Source organism: Corythoichthys intestinalis, chromosome 19 (assembly GCF_030265065.1).
Source record: "Corythoichthys intestinalis isolate RoL2023-P3 chromosome 19, ASM3026506v1, whole genome shotgun sequence".
Lineage (NCBI taxonomy): Eukaryota > Metazoa > Chordata > Actinopteri > Syngnathiformes > Syngnathidae > Corythoichthys > Corythoichthys intestinalis.
This window is the reverse complement of record NC_080413.1, coordinates 2,635,772-2,657,894: the sequence shown is the minus strand read 5'-3', so window position 1 is coordinate 2,657,894 and position 22,123 is coordinate 2,635,772. Positions and strand designations below refer to the sequence as shown.

The window sequence follows — 22,123 nt, the reverse complement described above, 5'->3', positions numbered from 1 at the left end:
TTTTAAATAATAAGTATTGGGCCTGAATGTTTAAATCCAGAAGTATCTAATTTAAATCTTAGATGTAAATCTTAAATTTATATCCTAAATATAGATCTTAAATCTAAATGTTAAAAATATATCTTAAATCCAAATGTTACATATATATCTTACATGTAAATGTTAAATTTATATCCTAAAAGTAATTCTTAAAAATATATCTAAATACTAAATTTAAATTAGGAGAAACTTAAAAGTTCTCTTCTATTCTATTCTATATTGTTATTTTCACAATGCTTCATGTACAAAATCTGACCGTTGAGTAGGTTGTATTCATTTTCAAGCAACGTGAACAAACAGTCTGAGCTGCTCCAGCTCTTATTTTGTTACTTCCGGTCTCCAGTCATGTGAATTTGCATATTAAGCAAAATATTTAGTTTCAACCGTTTCCAGATTTAACATTTCAATTTAGTATTTAGATACATGTTTAAGATTTACATTTAGGATATCAATTTAACATTTGGATTTAAGATATATATTTAACATTTAGAGATGCATATTTAGGATATAAATTAATGATTTACATTTAAGATTTAATCTTATGATTTAAGTCCAAAACTTATTACTTAAAAATAAATATGTAAGTTGCTAAATTATGTTAAATGTGCAAAAAAAAAAAATTAATAAATTCACACAGCATTTTAAACACAGAGTGGCGCTAAATTTGAGAAAATGTTGCCGTAATTTTCAGCATGTGCTGCTTTACAAACGGCGCCCCATATGCTTTAGCCTTTAAAGGTCTGTGCTGAGTGGTCATCACACACTAAATGGAACTCGTAGGCACACTGTCGGCTTTTGAGAAAAATTATGGCTTTTAGGTGCACCTTCCAGTGCAGAAAATACAGTATATGAATTTATTCCCAGCTCTTTCACACTGTGATACAAATGAGCACGAAGTACAACTACTACCAGTAGTAGTAGTAGCAAAGTAGTAATGTCAAGATTTTTAAAGACCTTTCAAAATAGTATTTAAGACCTTTTATGAGAAAATGCATATTAAAAATGTAAATGTGGCTTGAGAATACCTTTTTGTTGTTTTTTAATTAAAAAAAAAAAAAAAAAAAGTACCGCATTTTCTGCACTTGAAGGCGCATCTGAGTATAAGGCGCACCTGGTGTTATGCATCCACTAGATGGAGCTGTGCTAAAGGGAATGTCATTCCATGATTAACCAATATTGATCCATATATAAGGTTTATATATGGATTATAAGGCGCACTGTTGGCTTTTGAGAAAAGGCTTTTAGGTGCGCCTTATACTGTAGTGTGGAAAATAGGGTACTATTCATTTAACTTTTTAGCTGTGAGTGACAATACTCCAAATGGACTGGACGTCTATTGCTGTCATTGGCAGCCAATGAGTTAACCGGGAAGGGTGGCAGTGAATGATCACGTTTCAGTGTCATTGACGGCGATAGACATCCAATCCATTTGACCTGTGAGGGTTGCGAGCGAAAAACTGATCCATTTTATGTTTTAACATGACCAAATTTCAGGTGGCAACGTGATCAATTTCAATGTGTTTTGCACTAATTAAAGTGGATTGGACTTTCATCACCGTCAACAGCAGCTAATGTGTTGTTTATTTTAATAACATACTTTCTCAAGGGAAACCTTCCTGACTAATGTGACAACTAAATGAAGAGGTGGGATGAGCGCAGCCTGTGTTTGTTTTCCCCCAAAGTGTCAAAAAGAACAATATTTGCTCCCGACTTATCATAAAACAACACAGTAGTATCAACATTAACATTCAAATCAACCATTCTGGCGTGACATGAAAGATATGTTGAACCCCTTGGATAGAGACGATCAAACATTTTGGCTTATTATCACTGCACAGAAGTACATTTTACGCACTATTTACTTAATCATCGTTCAAAACTAAAAACAGTTATTTGATGTCTAACGTTTCTAATTACCTTTCAGCTCCATGGAAAGTTGAAAGGAAAAACAAGTAACCAATGTAGGATTTAATAGTGGATTTTTATCGCGTTTCAAGATTTTACTCCATGTTTTACTTTTAATTTGAAAAAGAGGTGAAAATGATTTGAGGTTATTAAATGTTATAATTTTAATTGTGTTTTGTCTCTGAAGAATTTTGATTATCTTATAGTCTGTTTTAATAGATTAAAAAAAAAATGCAGCTGAAAATTATTTTAATGTTCATTAAAAAAATGTTTATTCAGATTTTTGTTCCTACAGATTTTTGGGTTTGATGCTTAAAATACTAAAATGCATTTTCCTCCATTTTATTATTAAAAAAAAATATTTTTTTTAAATACACTGCTGGCCAAAGTATTGGCACCCCTGCAATTCTCTCATATAATGCTCAATTTCTCCCAGAAAATGATTGGAATTACAAATGCTTTGGTAGTAATATCTTTATTTATTTTGCTTGCAATGAAAAACACAAAAGAGAAAGGAAAAATAATCATTTTACACAAAACTCCAAAAATGGGCTGGACAAAAGTACTACTTTCTCACACTGGGTCTTACTTTTGCTTAAAAATTTGTTGGTAGTCTTCAGACTTCATAGTGCCATGCACACGGTCAAGCGGTCCAGTGCCAGAGGCAGCAAAGCAACCCCAAAACATGAGGCAACCTCCGCCATGTTTGACTGTGCGAACAGTGTTCTTTTCTTTGAAGGCCTCGGTTTTTTTTATTCCTGTAAACGCTGTGTTGATGCCTTTTCCCAAAAATCAGACCAGAGAACATTTTTCCCAAAACGGTTTTTGGCTTTCTCAGTTAAGTTTTGGCAAACTCAAGCCTGGCTTTTTTCATGACTCTGAGTCAGAAGTGGGGTCTATACTACCATAAAGAGTCCCTTTTCATTCAGACGGTGACGGATAGTACGGGTTGACACTGTTGTACCCTCGGACGGCGGGACAGCTTGAACTTGTTTGGATGTTTGTCGAGGTTCTTTATCCACCATCCACAATCTTTCGTTGAAATCTCTCGTCAATTTTTCTTTTCCGTCAACATCTAGGGAGGTTACCCACAGTGCCATGGGCTTTACACTTATTGATGACACTGCGTATGGTAGACACAGGAACATTCAGGTCTTTGGAGATGGACTTGTAGCCTTGAGATTGCCCATAATTCCTCACAATTTTGCTTCTCAAGTCCTCACAAATTTCTTTGGTCTTCTTTCTTTTCTCCATTCTCAATGTGGTACACACAAGAACACAGAACAGAGATTGAGTCAACTTTAATCCATTTTAACTGGCTGCCAGTGTGATTTAGTTATTGCCACCACCTGTTATGTGCCACAGGTTAGTAACAGGTGCTGTTAATTACACAAATTAGAGAAGCATCACGTGATTTTTCAAAGGGTGCCAATACTTTTGTCTGGCCCATTTTTGGAGTTTTGTGTAAAATGAAAATGATTTTTTTCCCCATTCTCTTTTGTGTTTTTTCATCGCAAGTCAAATCAATGAAAATATTACTACCGAAGCATTTGTAATTGCAATCTTTTGCTGGGAGAAATTGAGCATTATCTGACAGAATTGCATGGGTGCCAATACTTTTGGCCAGCAGTGTAGCAGCTGAAAATGACTAAGGTTTGTAAAAATGAGTATTTTAATCATGTTTTCAGTCTTTGAAGAATTTTGATTTTGTAGTTTTAATGCCCAATATATATAGTTTTAATTTGTAAAAAAATTAATGGATGGATAAAATCAAAAATTACAGCTGCAAATTACTTAGAAGTTTCAATGAAAATGTTATATTTTTGTTCCTGAAAAATTAGTTCCGTTGTTTAAAGCAGTGTTATTTTTGTCAATGATGACAATAACGAAAATATTTCATCATGGCGACGAGGAGATGAAAATGTGCAATATTTCCGTCACATGTTCACAATGTATGACATTTTATGTGTAGTTAGACTGCATCGTAGCAGTGTCTGGGTGTGTCACTCATGTGATGCCCTGACTCACCAGTGCATCTTCTCCAGTCTCAAAGCTTGCACACAAGGTAAATTTGTTTTCTTATCTTGGCCAGAGAGAATATGCAATGTTGCTGTAGCCTTTAAAGGTCTGTGCTGAGTGATCATCACACACTAAATGTAACTCGTAGCATTAGCATAGCAATCGTGTTAACGAATGCTAACGGCGAGTTCCTCTTTAAGTCTCTGACAACTTTTTTTTTTTTTTTTAACAAACAGTACGTGGCGTCCAGGTGGGTATAATTCATTTAAAATAATGCACTGATTTTCTGCTGAGAGTGTATTATCACCAAGTTGGCGTTGTCCAAGTAGATGCTCGTCTGTCAATGTTGTCTGTCACTCAAAATAGTTGGAAAACTTTAGTTATATATTTTGGGGGTAATTTTTTAAAATTAGACAAATTTTAGTAAACGTCAACTAAAACTAGACGAAATTAGTCTTGAGGTTTCATCAACAAAAACTAGAAGACATACATTTTTCGATTACTAAAATATGACTAAGACGAATAAGTATTATCGTTCAAAAGACTAAGACGAAAAGTAAAAGGGAAGCCAAAAACAACACTGGTTTAAAGTAAGCTAAACTAAAATGCCTTTTTTTTCAGGACGTTACTCCTTTATTTCTATTTTTTTTTTTCAAATGAAAACTCCCAATTCAAATAATTTGACATCTACTAGAAGGATGACTGGACGCCGCATGATTTGATGTTTAAATGTGGCGCGCACAATCAGAGTTGTGTTCGACCAAAATTTCTTCTCAAAAACGAAACCAGAGAACCCCATTTTGTGAGCATTGTTCCTTTATCTTCAACACATCAAGCTTCTTTAAAAGTCCGTCAATGGACCGAACATTTACTCCGTGATCACATTTCAACTTGACGAGTTTTCAGTTCAGAAATGCTATAAATAATCGCTTTGTTCTGCCGAGGCTAACCGAGCGCAGCTTCACAACCAGCGCCGGTTCAATTTGTTACACTATTTTCACAAACCACGAGTGCCATTAATCACTGTAGGCTTGGCCGAAGCTTGGTTGTCGAGCGAGCCTTTTTTTTTTGGGTGGTGATCGCCTGAAAAAGGCGCTGCGTGCTTCTTCGGGCTCGCGACTGCGGGGTCGCTTGACGAGACGCGATCGGGTGGGGGCGCTCCGGGGATGCCATCGATGGAAGTAGTCTTCATTCTTTGATCTGGAGTAGAAAAGATACAATAATTGTATTGACACATTATTATTATACACCTGGCAATCCGAGGGGTTTAAATGAGTTCAACGTGATACATTTCGGAGGGTGTTAGGCACTTAACTAAATCTAGTAGTGCATTGATTTTAACCCCTTAATGCTTGAATTTACATTTATTAAATATGCTTTAAAGAAAGCATTGGGTGAACACCCAAGTTCATAAAAATTCGACCAATTTTTAGGACTATAACCCACACGTGAGTAAGTCCCACTAGCCAAAAAATTCGCAATGAAGCAGATAAAAACATTTCTTTTCATGATTTCATTTCTTTTTAAGTCGCACCGGAGTATAAGGGGCCGTTTACATGGTGACTCTCCGAGAATACGAACAATTTCAAATTTGCATTTGCATTTGCGTCTCCATTTGAACAATGTCGCAATTCCGCATGAAAACGATGTCGTATTCATGCCAGGCCCTAGGGGGCAGTGCAGATTTACTAGGCAACAGAGAATGATGCACTTTGACCCCACCAAGCTCCCTCGGCCCGGGAAAAAAATATGCCCGCCCACTCGAAGCAATGTCATTTTTCTTTTGTTCAAAAACGCACAAAAATTTAAACATTCAACAAATTTAATTTAAAAATATTATTAAAACAGTAAATTAAAGCCGATATTCCGCCATATTTGCTGTTTTTAACGTTAGTAGCACCGCTACGCACGCCCAATGTGACGTGTACAAGTGCTGACATTAACAGTGCGGTCTCGCGCCGCAGGAGCCTTTGATATGCATGGCGAGGAAGCCCACCTTAACCCCCCACAATCGGATTCTTCCACTTTGGAGGCAGGATTCAGAATTTTTCGTCTTCGTCGACACCGTATGCACGCGAGGCGAGTCCGCAACTCAGTCATTGCGTCTTTGTGTCGCAGAGTCGCCATGTAAACTGCCCCTAAGTTGCATTTTGGGGGAAATATATTTGATAAAATCCAACGCAAAGAACAGATCTTGAAAGACAATTCAAAATAAAAGTAGACTAGAAAACAACAAGCTGGATAAGTGCACGGTATGCTAACGTTACATGACGCATGAACAACTGATAACACGTCCTGTATGTTTATGTAGCACAGCTATTCAGATACAATAAGTATAACATAAAGAACGTTCTACCAAGTCTGCCAAACCATCAGTGTCACTCCAAATCACTAGATTTTTGTTTAGCCAGACTTTCTCAGTTGTTTTTATAAGTTACCGCCAATGTTAAAACACAGGCCTTATTGTGAAAATAAAATGTGAAATGATATGATAATGTGTTATTAATTTCACATATAAGTCGCTCCAGAGTATAGATTGCACTCCCGGTCAAACTGCGACATGTATTCCGAAAAATACAGTAGTATTAAAAATAGAGTAGAATGAAAATGTATCTGAACCTTTTGGAATTTGTCACATTTCTGCATAAAACCACCATCAAATGTGATCTGATCGTTGTTAAAATCACACAGATGTAGAGACAGTGTCTGCTTTAACTAAAACCACCCAAACATTGATAGGTTTTCATATTTTAACGATTATAGCATGCAAACAATGACAAAAGGGCGAAAAATATGTAAGTGAACCCTCTGTCTAAGGAGACTTAAAAGAGTAATTGAAACCTATTTTTACCAAACAATTTAAGTCAGGTGTGTGCCCAATCCCTGATGAGTGGATTAAAGCTGCTATACCCACTATAAAACACAAACACCTGGTAAGAATTGTCTTGATGAGAAGCATTGTCTGATGTGCACCATGGCTCGGTCAAAAGAGCTGTCTGAAGACCAGCGATCAAGGATTGTTGATTTGTATAAAGCTGGGAAAGGATACAAAAACATCTCTGAAAGTGGATGTTCATCAATCCACAGTCAGAGAAGTTGTCTACAAATGGAGAGAGTTTGGCACTGTTGCTTCTCTATCAAGGAGTGGCTGTCCACCAAAGATGACTCCAAGAGTTCAGCGCAGAATACTCAGAGTGATAAAAAAGAACCCCAGAGTGTCTGCTACAGACTTGCAGAAATCACTAGCACCATCCAATATCTCGTCAACTATATGTAAAACTACGGCCAAAAATGGTGTTGGTGGGAGGACTCCACATCAACAACATTGTTGCTCACTTAATGTTCGCAGAAAGGCACTTGGACACTCCACAGAAGATTTGGCAAAATATTTTGTGAAGTGAAGAAACCAAAGTTGAATTGTTTGGGAGTAAAACAACGTCATGTGTGGAGGAAAAATGGAACAGCTCACCAACATCAACACCTCATCCCCACCGTGAAGCATGGTGGAGGGAGGATCATGATTTGTGGCTGTTTTTCTGCCTCGGGGCCTGGACAACTTGCAATCATGAACGAAAGAATGAATTCAAATGTTTATCAGGATGTTTTGCAGGAACACCTGGGGCCATCTGTAGGACAGTCAAAGCTAAAAAGAGGATGGATGCTGCAACAAGACAAGGATCCAAAATGCAGAAGTAAATTAACTTCAGAATGGTTTCAGAAGAACAAAATATATCTTCTGGTGTGGCCAAGTCAAAGTCCAGACTTAACCCCCATTGAGATGTGTAGCATGACCTAAAAACAGCGATTCATGCCAGACATCCCAGGAATCTGACTGAACTACAGCAGTTTTGTTGAGAAGAATGGACCAAGAGGAGTCCTGATTGATGTGCCAGACTGATCTGCAGCTACAGGAGGTGTCTGGTTAAAGTTATTGCTGCCAAAGGGAGGGGGGGTGGGGCTCAAAATATTAAATGTGACTGTTCACTTACTTATTTTACCCCTTCTGTCATTATTTGCATACTATCCCCAGTAATATATGAAAACGTATAAATGTTTGGGTGATTTCAGTTAAAGCACTGTTTTTTCATCTGTGCGATTTTGACAAAAATCAGATCAATGGTGATTTTATACAGTAATGTGAGAAATTCCAAAAGGTTCAGATACTTTTTCATACCACTGTATATATACGCAAGTCGCAGGCCCCGCCAAACTATGTTTAAAAAAAAAAAAGTTTGACTTATAGTCCGAAAAATACAGTAGTAACTACTGACAAGTCCTAGAGTAATTGTTGCTTCCGTACCTCTGTGACGACTCCTGCGGCGATGGTGGATCCCACGTAGCGCAGCATGAAGCGACCCAGCTCCTTAAAGTCTTTATACAACTCCAACGCCACGGGCCTGTGCGTCCGGATCTCCACCACGGCGTTCATGCCTTTCCCCAAACACCTTCAAACCCGGTCACACGCGCTCAAATTGGTCACCTTCTCAGCCAAAAGTGAAAATCATCCTCACTCACTTGGGTTTCTTCTTGAGGACCTCGCCACTACTTTTGTGTAAGACACTTATGAGTTTCGTAATGGTGGCCGGCTCGCTCACCGTCCCGTAATGCAGCAAAATCTGCCGTGAAAAAGCACGGTTAAGAATAGGAATGGGTGGATCGATACGATATTCTACATAATAACTAATAAACAGAAAAACATGCTCTTTTTGTCCTTCAATTGTGACTTGGAATGAGTTTATCATTAGTGTAACTAACCTAAAAAAACAAGATACTGTGAGGTACAATAAGGTATTGTTTATGCAAATTAAAACATAAAAATAAAAAAAGAACGACTGGAGACATAATGGCAGACGAGACTCCGGCGTCATAATCCGGGGACTACCGTAATTTCCCAAATATATGGCGCACCCGTGTATAACGCGCACCCCAACTTTACCTGTAAAATCTAGGAAAAAATTCTTGTACCCGTGTATAAAGCGCACCCTAATTTTAGCACCAATAAATATGATTCTCGCGTCTTGAGCTTTTATGAAGTAAGCGGTTGCAGCACTTTTTAATCCTTTTGTCAAATATTAAAAAAAAAAAAAAGAATAGAATATTAATTTTCTATGGTAAAATTGCTCACAGTATACGATAAAAATTTTCACCAAGTAAGGAGTTGTAGCGAGTTTTAACAGAATTCACCAGCGGAACTTATGTTGGCAAGTTGTGTAGTTCCCGGGGAGGAGAGTTTAGTTAAGGGAACAGCCGGAAGTAAGCAAATGCCCCGCGATTTGCGTGCAAGACGTACGTTGTTACTTTGCGAGTTTCAATGTAAATAAAACAACGCGACTTGGCTCAGTGGTTCGATACCCTTCCTCAGATTCCTGTCCGAGCTCGCCACACGGTCAACATTTATACGAAACGGATTGCGGTATACGTTCTCTTCAAGACAACATCGCCAAGTGCTGGCATGTTACAACGATACGGTAAGAAAAATGGACGGATAAACAATAAATGAATAGTACAAAAAAACATTCTAATTTTATTAGATGTGAAAAATATTATGAAAACAATTATTTACCACATGAAACTTGATTATTATATCACTGTCGTTCGGATTAGGTAATATAGTGCTTGTCCATGCTTACAATGGAGCATGAATCATGAATTTTTTTCTGCCTCCTTCCCTGTACCCGTGAATAACGCGCACCCATGATTTTACGAGTAAATTTTTGGAAAAAAAGTGTGCGTTATATTCGGGAAATTACGGTACTTGATTGTCACACCCCTAGTTAAGAACGTGTTCTAACTGAAAAGGAGTAGGTTGTGCTTACCGGGAAGCCCTTTGTGATGGGGACCTCAAAATTGAAGAGTAATAACCTGGCCCTGAAGCGCGTGCAAACTCGGATGGGTTCTTTGGGATCACAGAAGACGCAGCCCACGCTGAAAACAGGAGCGGATGCAAGACGTTGATTATTTGCTCAGCCTTTCCTCCGACGATAAATACAGGGGGCGTTTACTTGATTTTGATTATGTCCATGCCGGTGACAGTCAGGCTGACATGATCTCCGGCGGCGGCCCAATCCAAAGGGGCGTCGTGCAGAGTGATTCCTGTTGGGCGGGGATGTAAGTCATGGAAAGTCCACAAGATGGCAGTGTTCGTTCTACTGTAATTCAATTTTTGACCTTTGACGTGACATGTCTCGTTAGGCGGCATAGCCAGCAGTTTGTCTCCCGTCTGGATATAACCCGCCTCAATCTTCCCGGTGATGCAGAAGCCCGAGCCCTGGTCTGGATGGAGAACCAGAATGGTCATGTGACAAGAAACAGGCAAAGAAGACAGAAGAAAAGTTTGACTAAAGTGTGCTTGCACACAACCCACCCTACACTGTGACTTTTTATTATTATATATATCAATTTTTTAAAATACTTTTGGTGTGCATTTACCTGTCATTTTCATTTCATTTTACCATTATTTTTATTATATTTTTTAAAATTAATTTGTTTACATTTGGTGTATTATAGTTAATTTCATTTTTTTTGTGTGACTTTTGCCTTTTATTTTCCGTTTACCTTCATTTTCGTTACAATTTTTAAAACTTTTTTTTGTACTTTTTCTGTGAAAATACTATTAATGATTTTAAGGTATTTTTTTAAAATAAAATATTTTTGTTTGACACTAGCTTTAATATCTTTATTTTTATTTTTTATGCATGAATAATATTTATTCCTATTCATATATTTTTAATTATTTAATTTTTCTTCTACTTTACCATCACCTTTATTATATATTTAATTATTTTTTTAAACTTTTTGTTTCAATTTCATTTTTTTCTTTTGCATGAATTTACCTTCATATTTCATTTTCCACTTTAACTTTTAAAAAATTGTAGTACTTCTTCTGTGACTTTACTATTAAAGATGATATTTAAAAAAATATTTTAGTTAATATTAAAGCAACACTTGGTAACGTTTCAGTTTTGGTCCATTTTAGCAACGCCGGTGGACAAAAGCAGTTGTGTTTTGCCTTAAGGAAGACTGCGTTTCCCATGAGGACCAACGCACACCAGCACGATGTTGTAAAATCAATCAATCAATCAATCAATCAAAAATCAATCTCCCAGTCGCCTGCAGATGGATTAAACAACATTTCTGTTTCAAGCGGCTGTGCGAAGGATGAATAGTAATGAGGTAATGAATCCAGTTGTGGCTAAACAATAGCATATGACAGTTAGCAACCATTTGGCTTAGTGTGGCTAAACCCCCCTATCCCACCTGAACTCGTCAGTCCCGGGTGAAAGCCGAGCTAATGTTAATTCAGGAAATCCTGGTTGCCTCCCCTTTTTTTCCTTCCTCAGATAAAACTTTGTCTCTTTTGTTGCTCTGCCATCTTTGCAGAATTTGCACGAAAGCGTTCGTGTAGACTTCACGTTCTTAAGCGATAAAGACCCCCTTAAGACATAAGAGAGGTGTCAATCAACTAGTCAGTCAACATATTATAACAAATGTTATGAAAATACTTTATAAAGGTTGAAAAGTGACCTAGTGTTGCTTTAATACTTTAATATCTAATAACTTTAAATAAAAAAAAAGACTCGCTTTATGAACAATTTCTCTTTTTTATATAAATAGTATTTGTTACTATCCATATATTGTTTAATTCTTTCATTTTTGTTTTTGTGTGACGATACCTTTAAAGACATCAGACACACAAAGTCGGAAAGGTTTGTCCACTGAGCGTTGAGGAGGCTTGAAGGCATCTTTATAGAACAAAAAAGACCAATTAGTTTTTCAACTCATTCGCTACCATTGACGGCGAATCTACTTGAAAATGCTATGGTGTCATACCAATCTGTTCCAGAAGGCTGAGCCCGGAATACCAGGACTTGAGCTCAGAAAGTGAACTCCTAGTGCTAAGGTTTTCTCCAGATAGGCCGCTGGTGGGGATGTAGAAAACATCTGAGTCCTGGGGTTCGAAATGAGCAAAGTGAAAAAACGCTTTTGAGATGGAAATTCCAATTCAACCGACCTTGAAGCCCGCCTGCTTGAGGAAATGGCCAAGTTTAGTTGTGATTTCCTGGAAGCGTTCCCGTTGCCAATCAACCTGCAGGTAGAGGAGCGGTGGCACCAATTAAAACTGAGGAGCACAAAACTATGCATCGGGTAGCCCATAAAAATGTACAAAGAGTTCAAGCTGCATTCTAGGCGAGTCGGGACACGCAAGCCACCGGACCGGCTAGGCGTACAAAGTTGAGGGGTGCGGTTTGTTGTGTCATGAAATAAATAAAAGTTGGTGTCGACATTCTGACCTGGTCCATCTTGTTAACGGCCACCGCTAGCTGGGTGACGCCCAGCGAACGCACAAGCAAGCCGTGCTCCCTGGTTTGGCCGCCCGCTTCGAAGCCCGCCTCGAAGCCCCCTCGGCTGGCGTCCACCACTAGCACGGCCACGTCCGCCTGAGGAGACATAGCGCGCACACTTGATTTTTGAAAAGGGGTGATTATAAATTCTAGAAATAAGCCATTTCTAAAAAATAGGATTAATTGGAAAAAACTGAGGACTTTGTTGGAAGCCCTGAGGAACGCCACAATTTTTCTAATGTAACAGGTGTATATTGTCGTGCAGAAATGTCAAAATGAATCAATTATTTGAAAATACAGATAAGCACATATGTGAATTCCAGGTCTCATTGATTTATCTATTAGTAATCAATATTTTTAAATATATGCATAGTTAAAAATTGATTAGTAAAAAATTTAACACAAACAAATCAAAATGAATAAAACAAATACACTTTGGTTAGTTAATAATAAAATTCCATTAACAACAAAATTGTTTGCTTCCTTTTTTTCATTAAATTATTAATAAAAATTAAAATGAATTAACGTGAGGCTTTCATATGACTATCGATATTCGCAGTTGTATATTTAAGCATTTTTTTCGAATGAAAAAATGATATTTTATATAGATTTTCTCCTTTTTTTAATTTAAAAACATACAAAAGCAAAATTTATAATTTTTAAAAACTATTATATTTATATATATATTTTTTTTAAAAGCAATGCTTATTTTTTTATAATTCATATTATTTATTCGATTATTACATTTAAAACCAAAAAGCAATGTTTATAATTTTTTAAATGATATTTTTATATTACATTTTAAAACATACAAGAAGCCATGTTTATAATTAATTTTAAAAATGTATATTTGTATTGTATTTAAATTTAAAAACAGACAAAAAGCAGTTTATAAATTTTTTATTATGGCATTTTTTATTGTATTATTCATATTTATATTCAAATTTAAAAACATCCAAAAAGCAATGTTTTTATTTTTACTATACTATTATAATTTTTTTTTAATAAAAGCAAAGCTTATAATTTTTTTAAAATTGTATCAGTTATTACATTCAAAAACAAAAAAAGCAATGTTTATAATTTTTGTTATATTTTGTTATATTTTTATTTTAAAACATACATTATATAATGTATAATATCTGTATTATAAATTTAAAAACATACAAAAAGCTATGTTTATACATGTTTCATTGTATATTATTTATATTCAAATTTAAAAACACAAAAAGCAATGTTTATATATATTTTTTTACTATACTATTATTTATGATATTTATTTATTTTTAAAAAGCAATGTTAATATATTTTTTAAATAGTTTATCATATTTTATATTACATTTAAAAACATACAAAAAGCAATGTTTGGGAATTTTTATTAGATAATGTATAATATTTGTAGATTATATTTAGATTTAAAAAGAAGGAATGTTTTTTATGACATATTCTTATGATATTATCATATTATTACTTTTAACTCATCACCTGCCAATGACAACGGTAGATGTCCAATTCATTTAAACCGGGAGAACATGCTTTGGCTTTATGCATGTTTCTTAGTTTTTCTTTTGGTATAGAGGATGAAGACACAATTCAGAAGCCGCACCAACAAGGGTAGTAAATCGTTTGCAATTCTCTCCACTCAAACATCATGAAAATGATGCGAGCACTTTTCACGTAAGGACAGTCATATGGTACAAAGAGAAATGACTTACGCCGCCGCCGTCGTGAGAAACGCCCTAAACCACAAGGTTTTACAAAAATTAGCCAGCGGAAGCGACGTTACCTGGGCAGCTCCTGTGATCATGTTGGGGATGAAATCTTTGTGTCCGGGAGCATCCATTAGTGTCACCACCTTGGTGTTGGTCTCAAACTTGGTCATGCCGACGTCCATCGTCACACCTCTGTATTTAAAGATATTGAACAGCATGAAAAAATTGACATTAAATTAGGTAGGTAGTAGTAGTTTTTGTAACCAAATATGTCTCTTTTGATTTACTTTATAGCAATATTGTACATTCTTTGGCATTATTGTATTTTATTTTCTAATCGTGTGTTCATCGTTTGACGGTGACAAATCAATAAATGTCAGTTGTAAGAAGAACTATGGTGTGATCAGTGTTACCAGAGGGAAGTAATATCTAACTTATTCTTTAGTTTTCATCAAAACTGGATATCCCCGAGCATATCCCATGATCTCAGCGTACCTGTCGCGCTCCTCGCCGGTTTCGTCCAACACCCATGCGTACGCGAACGACGCCTTGCCGGCCTTCTTGGACTCTGTTTCGTACTTGTGCATAGTGCGCTTGTTGACGTTGCCCAGCAGATACAGCAGGTGGCCCATGAGCGTGCTTTTACCCGCGTCCACGTGACCTGTTAGAAAGACAAGACGGGGGAGGACGGTGAAGCGAAAGCGAGAGGAAGACTGCGACGCGAGTGATAAAGCAGGTAGAGGGGCAGGAGGATGATAAGAGATGATCCAAAGGAAGCTGGAGATGTGACAAGAAAAGTTGCAAAAGGGGAGATAGTAAGACGGACAGATAGATGGAAGCGAGTTTGGCATAAAGGGAAACCAAGAAATGAAACTACTGAGCATGAACGTAAAGCCTGAAAAGAACATCTTATACTCGTACGAAAGCAAGTTGATGAGTTAACTCAAAAGAATGGTGAAACATTTGATCTACACTGCTGGCCAAAAGTACTGGCACACATGCAATTCTGTCCGATAATGCTCAATTTCTCCCAGAAAATGATTGCGAATACAAATGTTTTAGTAGTAATATCTTAATTTATTTTGCTTGCAAAGAAAAAACACAAAGAGAAAGGAAAAAAATTAAATCATTATCATTTTACACAAAACTCCATAAATGGGCCGGACAAAAGTATTGGCACCCTTTGAAAAAATCATGTGATGCTTCTCTAATTTGTGTAATTAACAGCACGTTATTTGCCTGTGGCATGTAACAGGTGTTGGCAATAATTAAATCACACTTGCAGCCAGTTAAAATGGATTAAAGTTGACTCAACCTCTGTCCTTGTGTGTACCACATTGAGCATGGAAAAAAGAACTGCCTGAGGACTTGAGAAGCAAAATGGCTTCTCAAGTCTCAAGGCTACAAGTCCATCTCCAAAGACCTGAATGTTCCTGTGTCTACTGTGTGCAGTTTCATCAATGCGTGTAGATCCCATGGCTTTGTGGCTAACCTCTCTAGATGTGGACGGAAAAGAAAAATTGACCAGAGATTTCAACGAAAGATTGAGCAGATGGTGGATAAAGAACATCGACTAACAGCCAAACCAGTTCAAGCTGTCCAGCAGTCCGAGGGTACAACAGTGCCATCCCGTACCCAGTAAGACCCCACTTTTGATCCAGAGACTTAAAAAGCCAGGCTTGAGTTTGCCAAAACTTACCTGAGGAAGCCAAAAACGTTTTGGAAGAATGTTCTCTGGTCGGATGAGACAAAAAAACGAGCTTCTGGGGAAAAGGCCCCAACATAGAGTTTACAGGGAAAAAATGAGGTCTTTAAAGAAAAAAACACGGTCCCCACAGTCAAACATGGTGGGGGTTCCATGATGTTTTGGGGTTGCTTTGCTACCTCTGGCACTGGACTGTTTGACCCTGTGCATGGCATTATGAAATCTGAAGACTACCAACATATTTTGCAGCATAATGTAGGACCTAGTATGAGAAAGCTTCCAGCAGGACAATGACCCAAAACACACTACAAAAAGCACTAGAAATGGTTTGAGGGAAAGCACTGGATACTTCTTAAGTTGCCAGCGATGAGTCCAGACCTGAATTCCATAGAACACTGGTGAAGAGATCTGAAAATGGCAGTTTGAAGAAGGCACGCTTCAAATCTCAGAGACCTGGAGCAGTTGGCCAAAGAAGAATAGTCTAATTCCAGCAGAGCATTGTAAGAAACTCCTTGACGGGAAGGGGTTGTTCACGGTTATTTTGTCTAAAGTTTGTGTTACAAAGTATTAGGCTGAGGGTGCCGAAACTTTTGTCTGGCTCATTTGTGGAGTTTTGTGTAAAATGATCATGATTCAATTTTTTTTCCCATTCTCTTTTGTGCTCTTTCATTGCAAGCAAAATAAATGAAGACATTACTACCAAAGCATTTGTAATTGTCATCATTTTCTGAGAGAAGTTGAGCATTATCTGACAGAATTGCAGGGGTGCCAATACTTTTGGCCAGCAGTGTATGCGTTAACTCATACGATCGCACTATAAAAGATTCTCCAAAAAAAAAAAAAAAAGCCAGCCACACTTCGGAGAGGTCGTCCAAACACGTAGGTTCGATGCAATGTTTGATGAATGAACGGACAGTGTTCTAATGTAAAATTTGGGTCTAGTGGAAAATGATGGTAACAACCAAACGATTAGTGCTCCAACGAATAATTGTTTAGCTAGGGTAATTCGATTAGAAAAAAAAAGAGCTTCGAATTAAAAATTTGCTGCTTCGAGGATTCGTTTATAGCGTAATGATTTGTTTTGAAAGTGTTTGCATTTGGTTTTATTGATTTGCATGTATACTCAGCATGTACAACTCATGCCACATGGCTGGATCTAGCTGCTCCCTGTCCAGACCAACAAATTTTTGGTTGAGTCAATATGTTTTATGTATTCGTAATTTAGTTTAGAGGGATATTTAGATTTTGTTTTATGGGAATACGTATTTACATGATTTGTTAAGAGCATAGTAGGGTATTTTAATTTATTTTACATGCATTTATTGCTTGCGAAATGAAAGTGCAACTCTGCATAGTTTGATAAAATAGTCGGGAATTTTATTTTGTATTCACATTTAATGCTCTTTCGAAAGTTCAATATTAGCAAGCCTTTGTTTTACCTCTCCCAAAAATTTATTCTGCGACCCATGAAATGTTCTTAATCCGATGACACGATTATTCGAACTAAATGACAGATTAATCGATTATCTAAATAATCTATAGCTGCAGCCCTACAAACGATAAATCGATTCTTGTTGGGAGCATATCGATACCCTATTAGGATACAAAGTATCGTGACATATCACCATATGGATATATTGTCAGATCCCTACCTATGACTACTAAATTCAAAAGAGGTTTGCCTCCTTGTCGCTTTTCCATTTCAGCCTTGACATCAATGGCCTGCCGGGCCTTTCCGGCGGAGCGCCCGGGAGTGGGAACGCTAGTTAGCTCGTCTTCGTTTGACCCTTTGGATGGAGTCTCTGGACGTTTGGGTGTGGCCTCGCCGGCAGCAAGTGTTGTGACGACACCGTTGTCTCCACTGCAAAGGAAAGAAAAGATCAATCATTGACGGCAATAGATGTCCAATCAAATTAGACTTGGAGGGACGTGGCAGGGATGATTCAATCAGTGTCGGTGCCACTCTTTTTTTTTTTTTTTTTTTTTTTAATCAATATTGTACTTTTTCACAATTGTGTGTGAAGTGTCAAAAAAAGCTGTGATCAGTTATGCCCAAAATTTACCAGAACCTTGTCAAATTTAATGTAGGAAAAAAAGTTTTGTTGTTTAATATTATGTTAGATTTGCAGAAAAAAAAAGTCAAAAATGCCAAAATTTAAGATTGTGTAATTTCTCAAAATTGTCCCAAATATGTCATTACTGTCTGAAATGTGTCAAATAATGTCCCCACCAATTGTCAAAAAGGGTCAAATTTGTGCTAGATAAAAAAAAGTTTTTTAAAAAACCGATATGAACGATTTGCTGAAATGGCCAAAATAATTTGATACATTTTTCCAAATTTGAAAAATAATTCCTAAAAATTGTCCAAATTGAGTCAGAATTGTGTGAAATGTGTCAAAAAAGTTGTTAAAATGTGCCACAATATTTTCCAAATTTGTGCCAGAAAATGTTTTAAATGCTAGCCAAAATATATTAAAATTTCCTCCCACCAAAATTGTCAAAAAATGGCAACATTTCACCAAGAAAATTCTTAAACTTGTCCAAAAAATGTGAAACAACTTGATAAATTCATAAAACAATTGTTCAAATTGAGCGTTATTTGAATTGTAAAGAAAAGTTTAATACACAGATAGTCCCTGGGTTACGAACGAGTTCCGTTCCTATCCTAGCGACGTAACCCGAAATTTTGCATAAATTGGAATTACCCCTTTAAATACCCCTAAAAAAAAAACTAAATCTCAAAATAAATATCCCAAAACAAGTATTATGTGTCATTATACTGTCCTAGCCAAGACGTCCTAGCTAGACAGTGCGCTAAACAGTAATCTTTCACCTCTCTTTCGGCTGCGCGACTCCTTCGTGGGAGTAACTGCGCTCTTCTTTGTGTGCGCAAATACTTTCTTCTTCATGTGTACATGTACTCTTACTTGCGTGCGGAAGTAATCAAATGCACATTTCGCCAAAGGGCAGAACAGTCATAGTAAGGTACTGTTTACGTGACTTAAAACAAAACAAAACAAAAAAAAGACTCGAGACAAAATGGCGGACAAGTCTCCAGCATCGTAAAGTCAAAATCATGTAAGTCGTGTACATCATAACCCAGGGACTACCTGTAAATTTGTTACATATCTCCCAAAAAGTTGAACGATCGCTGCCAGCCCCTCCTAGTCCAATCAGATTGTACGTCTACCACCGTCCATGGCAATATGTTTGATAAGTTCTGTACCTGGGCACATCGAATCCCATGGTCTGCTTCTTTCCAGAGACGGTCATGCGAGCCACTTTGGGTAGGACTTCACAATCCAGTTTATTTTGAGGGATGTTTCTGCTTTTAGCTACAAAACAAAAGAGAGGTTAGCTTAGCTTACACTATAACAATAAAGGCCAAACAAACTACGACTATATGAATATAAAGACCAGTATCGACCAGTTCTAATGCAGAATCCTGATGTTAAAAAAAAAAAAAAAAAAAAAAAAAAACACACACACAAATTGCTGCTTTGTCATCCTGGTCCTAAATGGCCACTTGCGCTAGTCATACCGTGCTGCTACTGATTCATTTAACACCGTCGGGTTTCACGCTGTCGGTGTGACTTCCTGGCACACAAGGGGTTAAACGCTTAATAGGCCGTTGCGTCCCGTTTTGAAAAAGCGTGACATTTTGCAGAGTCGAATTTTGACAAATGCGCAAATTGGAGGAGTGTCATGTTTCCTTGGTTATTAAATACATTAGAAAAAAAGCATTCAAGAGGTGTGACTCAGCAGAATTTTGATAGGACTTTAGCAGTCTCTGAATGACTGACTCAGCAAAAAAAAGGGGGGAAAGTCCCTCTTGGGTGTTGAAGCAAAGAAGATGGAGTATTAACTATGATTACACATACACCCAATATACCAAATGAAAGAAGGGACTTTGAACATGAAAAATATGGATTCTACCATTTTGAATGTTTTTCTTAAAAATGAACATAGTTAAGTCGAACTGCATTCCTTGGTATATGCCACATTTGATGGAGACCTGCGCAATTGGCTCAAAGTTGGCCTAAAGGGTAGTCTGCCACACACATTTGCAACGAAGTTCTCCTAGGCTAGGTTCATACTGTAGGTCTTAAAGCACAAATTCGATTTTTTCATGTTTTTCAGGCATTAACTTGACGGTCTGAACTGGAAAAGTCGCATAAAAGTGGACCATTTCAAATCCGATCTAGGTCACTTTCAGATGTGGTTCAAGGGCGTAGAACACCAAAAAGCATGTTTATTTCTTATTCCACGCAGTGTTTTATTCTCCTGAATGAAACGGACCGGTTGGATGTGTGCAGAAGCGATAATTTTATGCATTCAATTTTTGAATCCCGTGCCATGAAAATGACAGACTTCCGCCTCCAGTCTCGGCTTTAGGACGAATGTGAATGTGACGTCACCCGGCTCTGCATCTCACAATACAGCATTGCTTTCTAGCATGCAGATGGACAGCAGATTCGGCTGATTTTGCGGATTAATTAGTTTATTTTTCGGATCACAGCAGCCAAACGGCTGCAGGCTTCTGTAGCTGCTCCAGGGAGAGGCATGTGAGCCTTTTCGGGTTTCAGAAAGTTCCCGTTCACCCCGAGATCAGCCAAAACAAGCGTGCGACAACTGTGGGACCATCGGAATTACGAGGACGTGAGTAAACATCGTGTTTTGTATTATGTCAAATACTGGGATCATGGCACTAGTTTTAATATGGAGGTGGCTGGCATTTTTTGGCTGACATGCTCCTTGTCCACCTAGAATGCCACTTGGCCAACGACCGGTGGCTTGTCGCACATCCCCCCGCCGGGAGAGCGCTATACTCGGCTTATTGCCCTCTTAGCGTACCAGGTGTTATGTCAAATTTTCCAGCCGGTCAGAAATTGCAACTTTGTGTTAAAAATGGCCACGAATACAGCGTTAACAAAGTACTACAAACCTTCTTCAAATAAAAGACTATTTATTTACGTTTGATCTTGGACAGACATTTAGAAAAGTTCTCCTCAGACACATCCTGCCATGTTAGCTGCACAACAACTCCGCTCTCTCACTATTTACATCTTCGACGTGTAGTTAAGCATTAATTTACGTCATACTCGTGTTGACCATGTAGCAGCTACCCGCTCCTTCGACGTCGGCTGGTTTGTCCGGCGGTAATTGCCCAGCTGCTTCCCTGCAAACGAGCCCTCTGCCCTGAGCTAGGGGAACGACGAGCTCTAACTTGCTCGCAGCCGGGCGGGTTGCCAATCAGCGAAGACAATCGACAACCCCGCCGCCGTGTGACATGATCCCGAGTAGTTTTGAGTGATTTTTCACTTCGAAAGCTGAGAATAGACTTTGAAACATCACCCAGTTGGGATTAGCATGTGGGCTAGCTGTCATGCCTCCTGGTTTGTTAACTCTCTCCGAAGCCGGGGCAGGGAAATGACAAACGCCGGACTAATTCCGGTGGCATAAAATATCGTTCGAGAGGTGCGACAGTAAAGGTGAAGTCGACAGTTTTGACCATTATGGAGTAATTTTGCCATGTCGTACTGAATAAATGCATTTTTAATATTTCATATTCTATTGAGCACAAGACTGCTATTTGTCACGGCCATACCATTTATTTAGCAATTGGGGAAAATATGTCGATAAAAAGAATACCCTGTAAGGAGTAAAGAGACTGAAACAATGACATTTTGCGGCTCACTTCGTCGCATTTTCCTCGTTCTGAATAATTCCCCCTTAATGGGCTGTATACAAAATCAGATGAAATCGTTACTCTGCCGACATCATCCTCCTGTCGGGGACGCTAGAGCCCTGTAATAGGAGGCGTGGCTAAATGGCAGATTAAAAGACTAATTTCTCGTCATCTGCACTTTGTCAAATTGTTGTATATAGTCGAATCGTCTCAAAATATGATTCTAATTCAAATAATTATGCTATTTAAGACTTTTTTTTCACCTGTAGTACGCACTTTAATATCCGATCTGGGCCACATTTTTCCAGAATGTGGCTGCGGTCTTAACTGTGAAGTCCCCCAAATCAGAATTCATGCAGCAGCTACGTCAGCAAATAGCGAGAGAAACAGGGTGCTACTTTAGCGATGGAGCTGTGCATTGGCGTTAGCGCCTAGCTTGAACGCAGCTTTTAGAGGAGAGGCGAGCCAGACAACAGTCATATAAAAAAATATAAAATGGGGCGGGGAGATAAGCCTAACAATGCTCGTTTTTTTCTTTATGTGCTCCAAATGAGCAATAATTCAAGATTGCTTACACGGCCGAGAGTCGGGGCAAACTGTCCTATATCTGTGCATTGCATGCACGCACTTTGCATGCTATCAATCCATATAAACTTTGAATATAAAACGAAACAGGGATTATTTATGTCTGTTATTTGATCCTCTTTTGGCAAAT

General features: G+C 37.8%; 1 protein-coding gene across 3 annotated transcripts in view; it reads right to left on the bottom strand.

Annotated features, from left to right (window-relative positions):
- Positions 1–3,645: 3,645 nt before the first annotated feature.
- Positions 3,646–22,123, bottom strand: part of hbs1l (HBS1-like translational GTPase) — a 40,295-nt gene continuing 21,817 nt past the window's right edge. The window contains exons 2-15 of one of the 3 annotated variants that reach the window (XM_057822328.1): positions 18,946–19,054; positions 17,372–17,580; positions 14,510–14,675; positions 14,089–14,206; positions 12,255–12,401; positions 11,975–12,049; positions 11,794–11,911; positions 11,637–11,705; positions 10,132–10,236; positions 9,966–10,056; positions 9,780–9,888; positions 8,479–8,579; positions 8,264–8,408; positions 3,646–5,163 (exon numbers count right to left, since the gene is read on the bottom strand). In XM_057822328.1, coding sequence (XP_057678311.1) covers positions 5,152–5,163; positions 8,264–8,408; positions 8,479–8,579; positions 9,780–9,888; positions 9,966–10,056; positions 10,132–10,236; positions 11,637–11,705; positions 11,794–11,911; positions 11,975–12,049; positions 12,255–12,401; positions 14,089–14,206; positions 14,510–14,675; positions 17,372–17,580; positions 18,946–18,992 — 1,512 coding nt within the window. In that variant the 5' untranslated portion in view covers positions 18,993–19,054 and the 3' untranslated portion in view covers positions 3,646–5,151. The remainder of the gene's footprint in view (positions 5,164–8,263; positions 8,409–8,478; positions 8,580–9,779; positions 9,889–9,965; positions 10,057–10,131; positions 10,237–11,636; positions 11,706–11,793; positions 11,912–11,974; positions 12,050–12,254; positions 12,402–14,088; positions 14,207–14,509; positions 14,676–17,371; positions 17,581–18,945; positions 19,055–22,123) is intronic. The other 2 variants (XM_057822327.1, XM_057822326.1) reach the window with 2 other exon arrangements.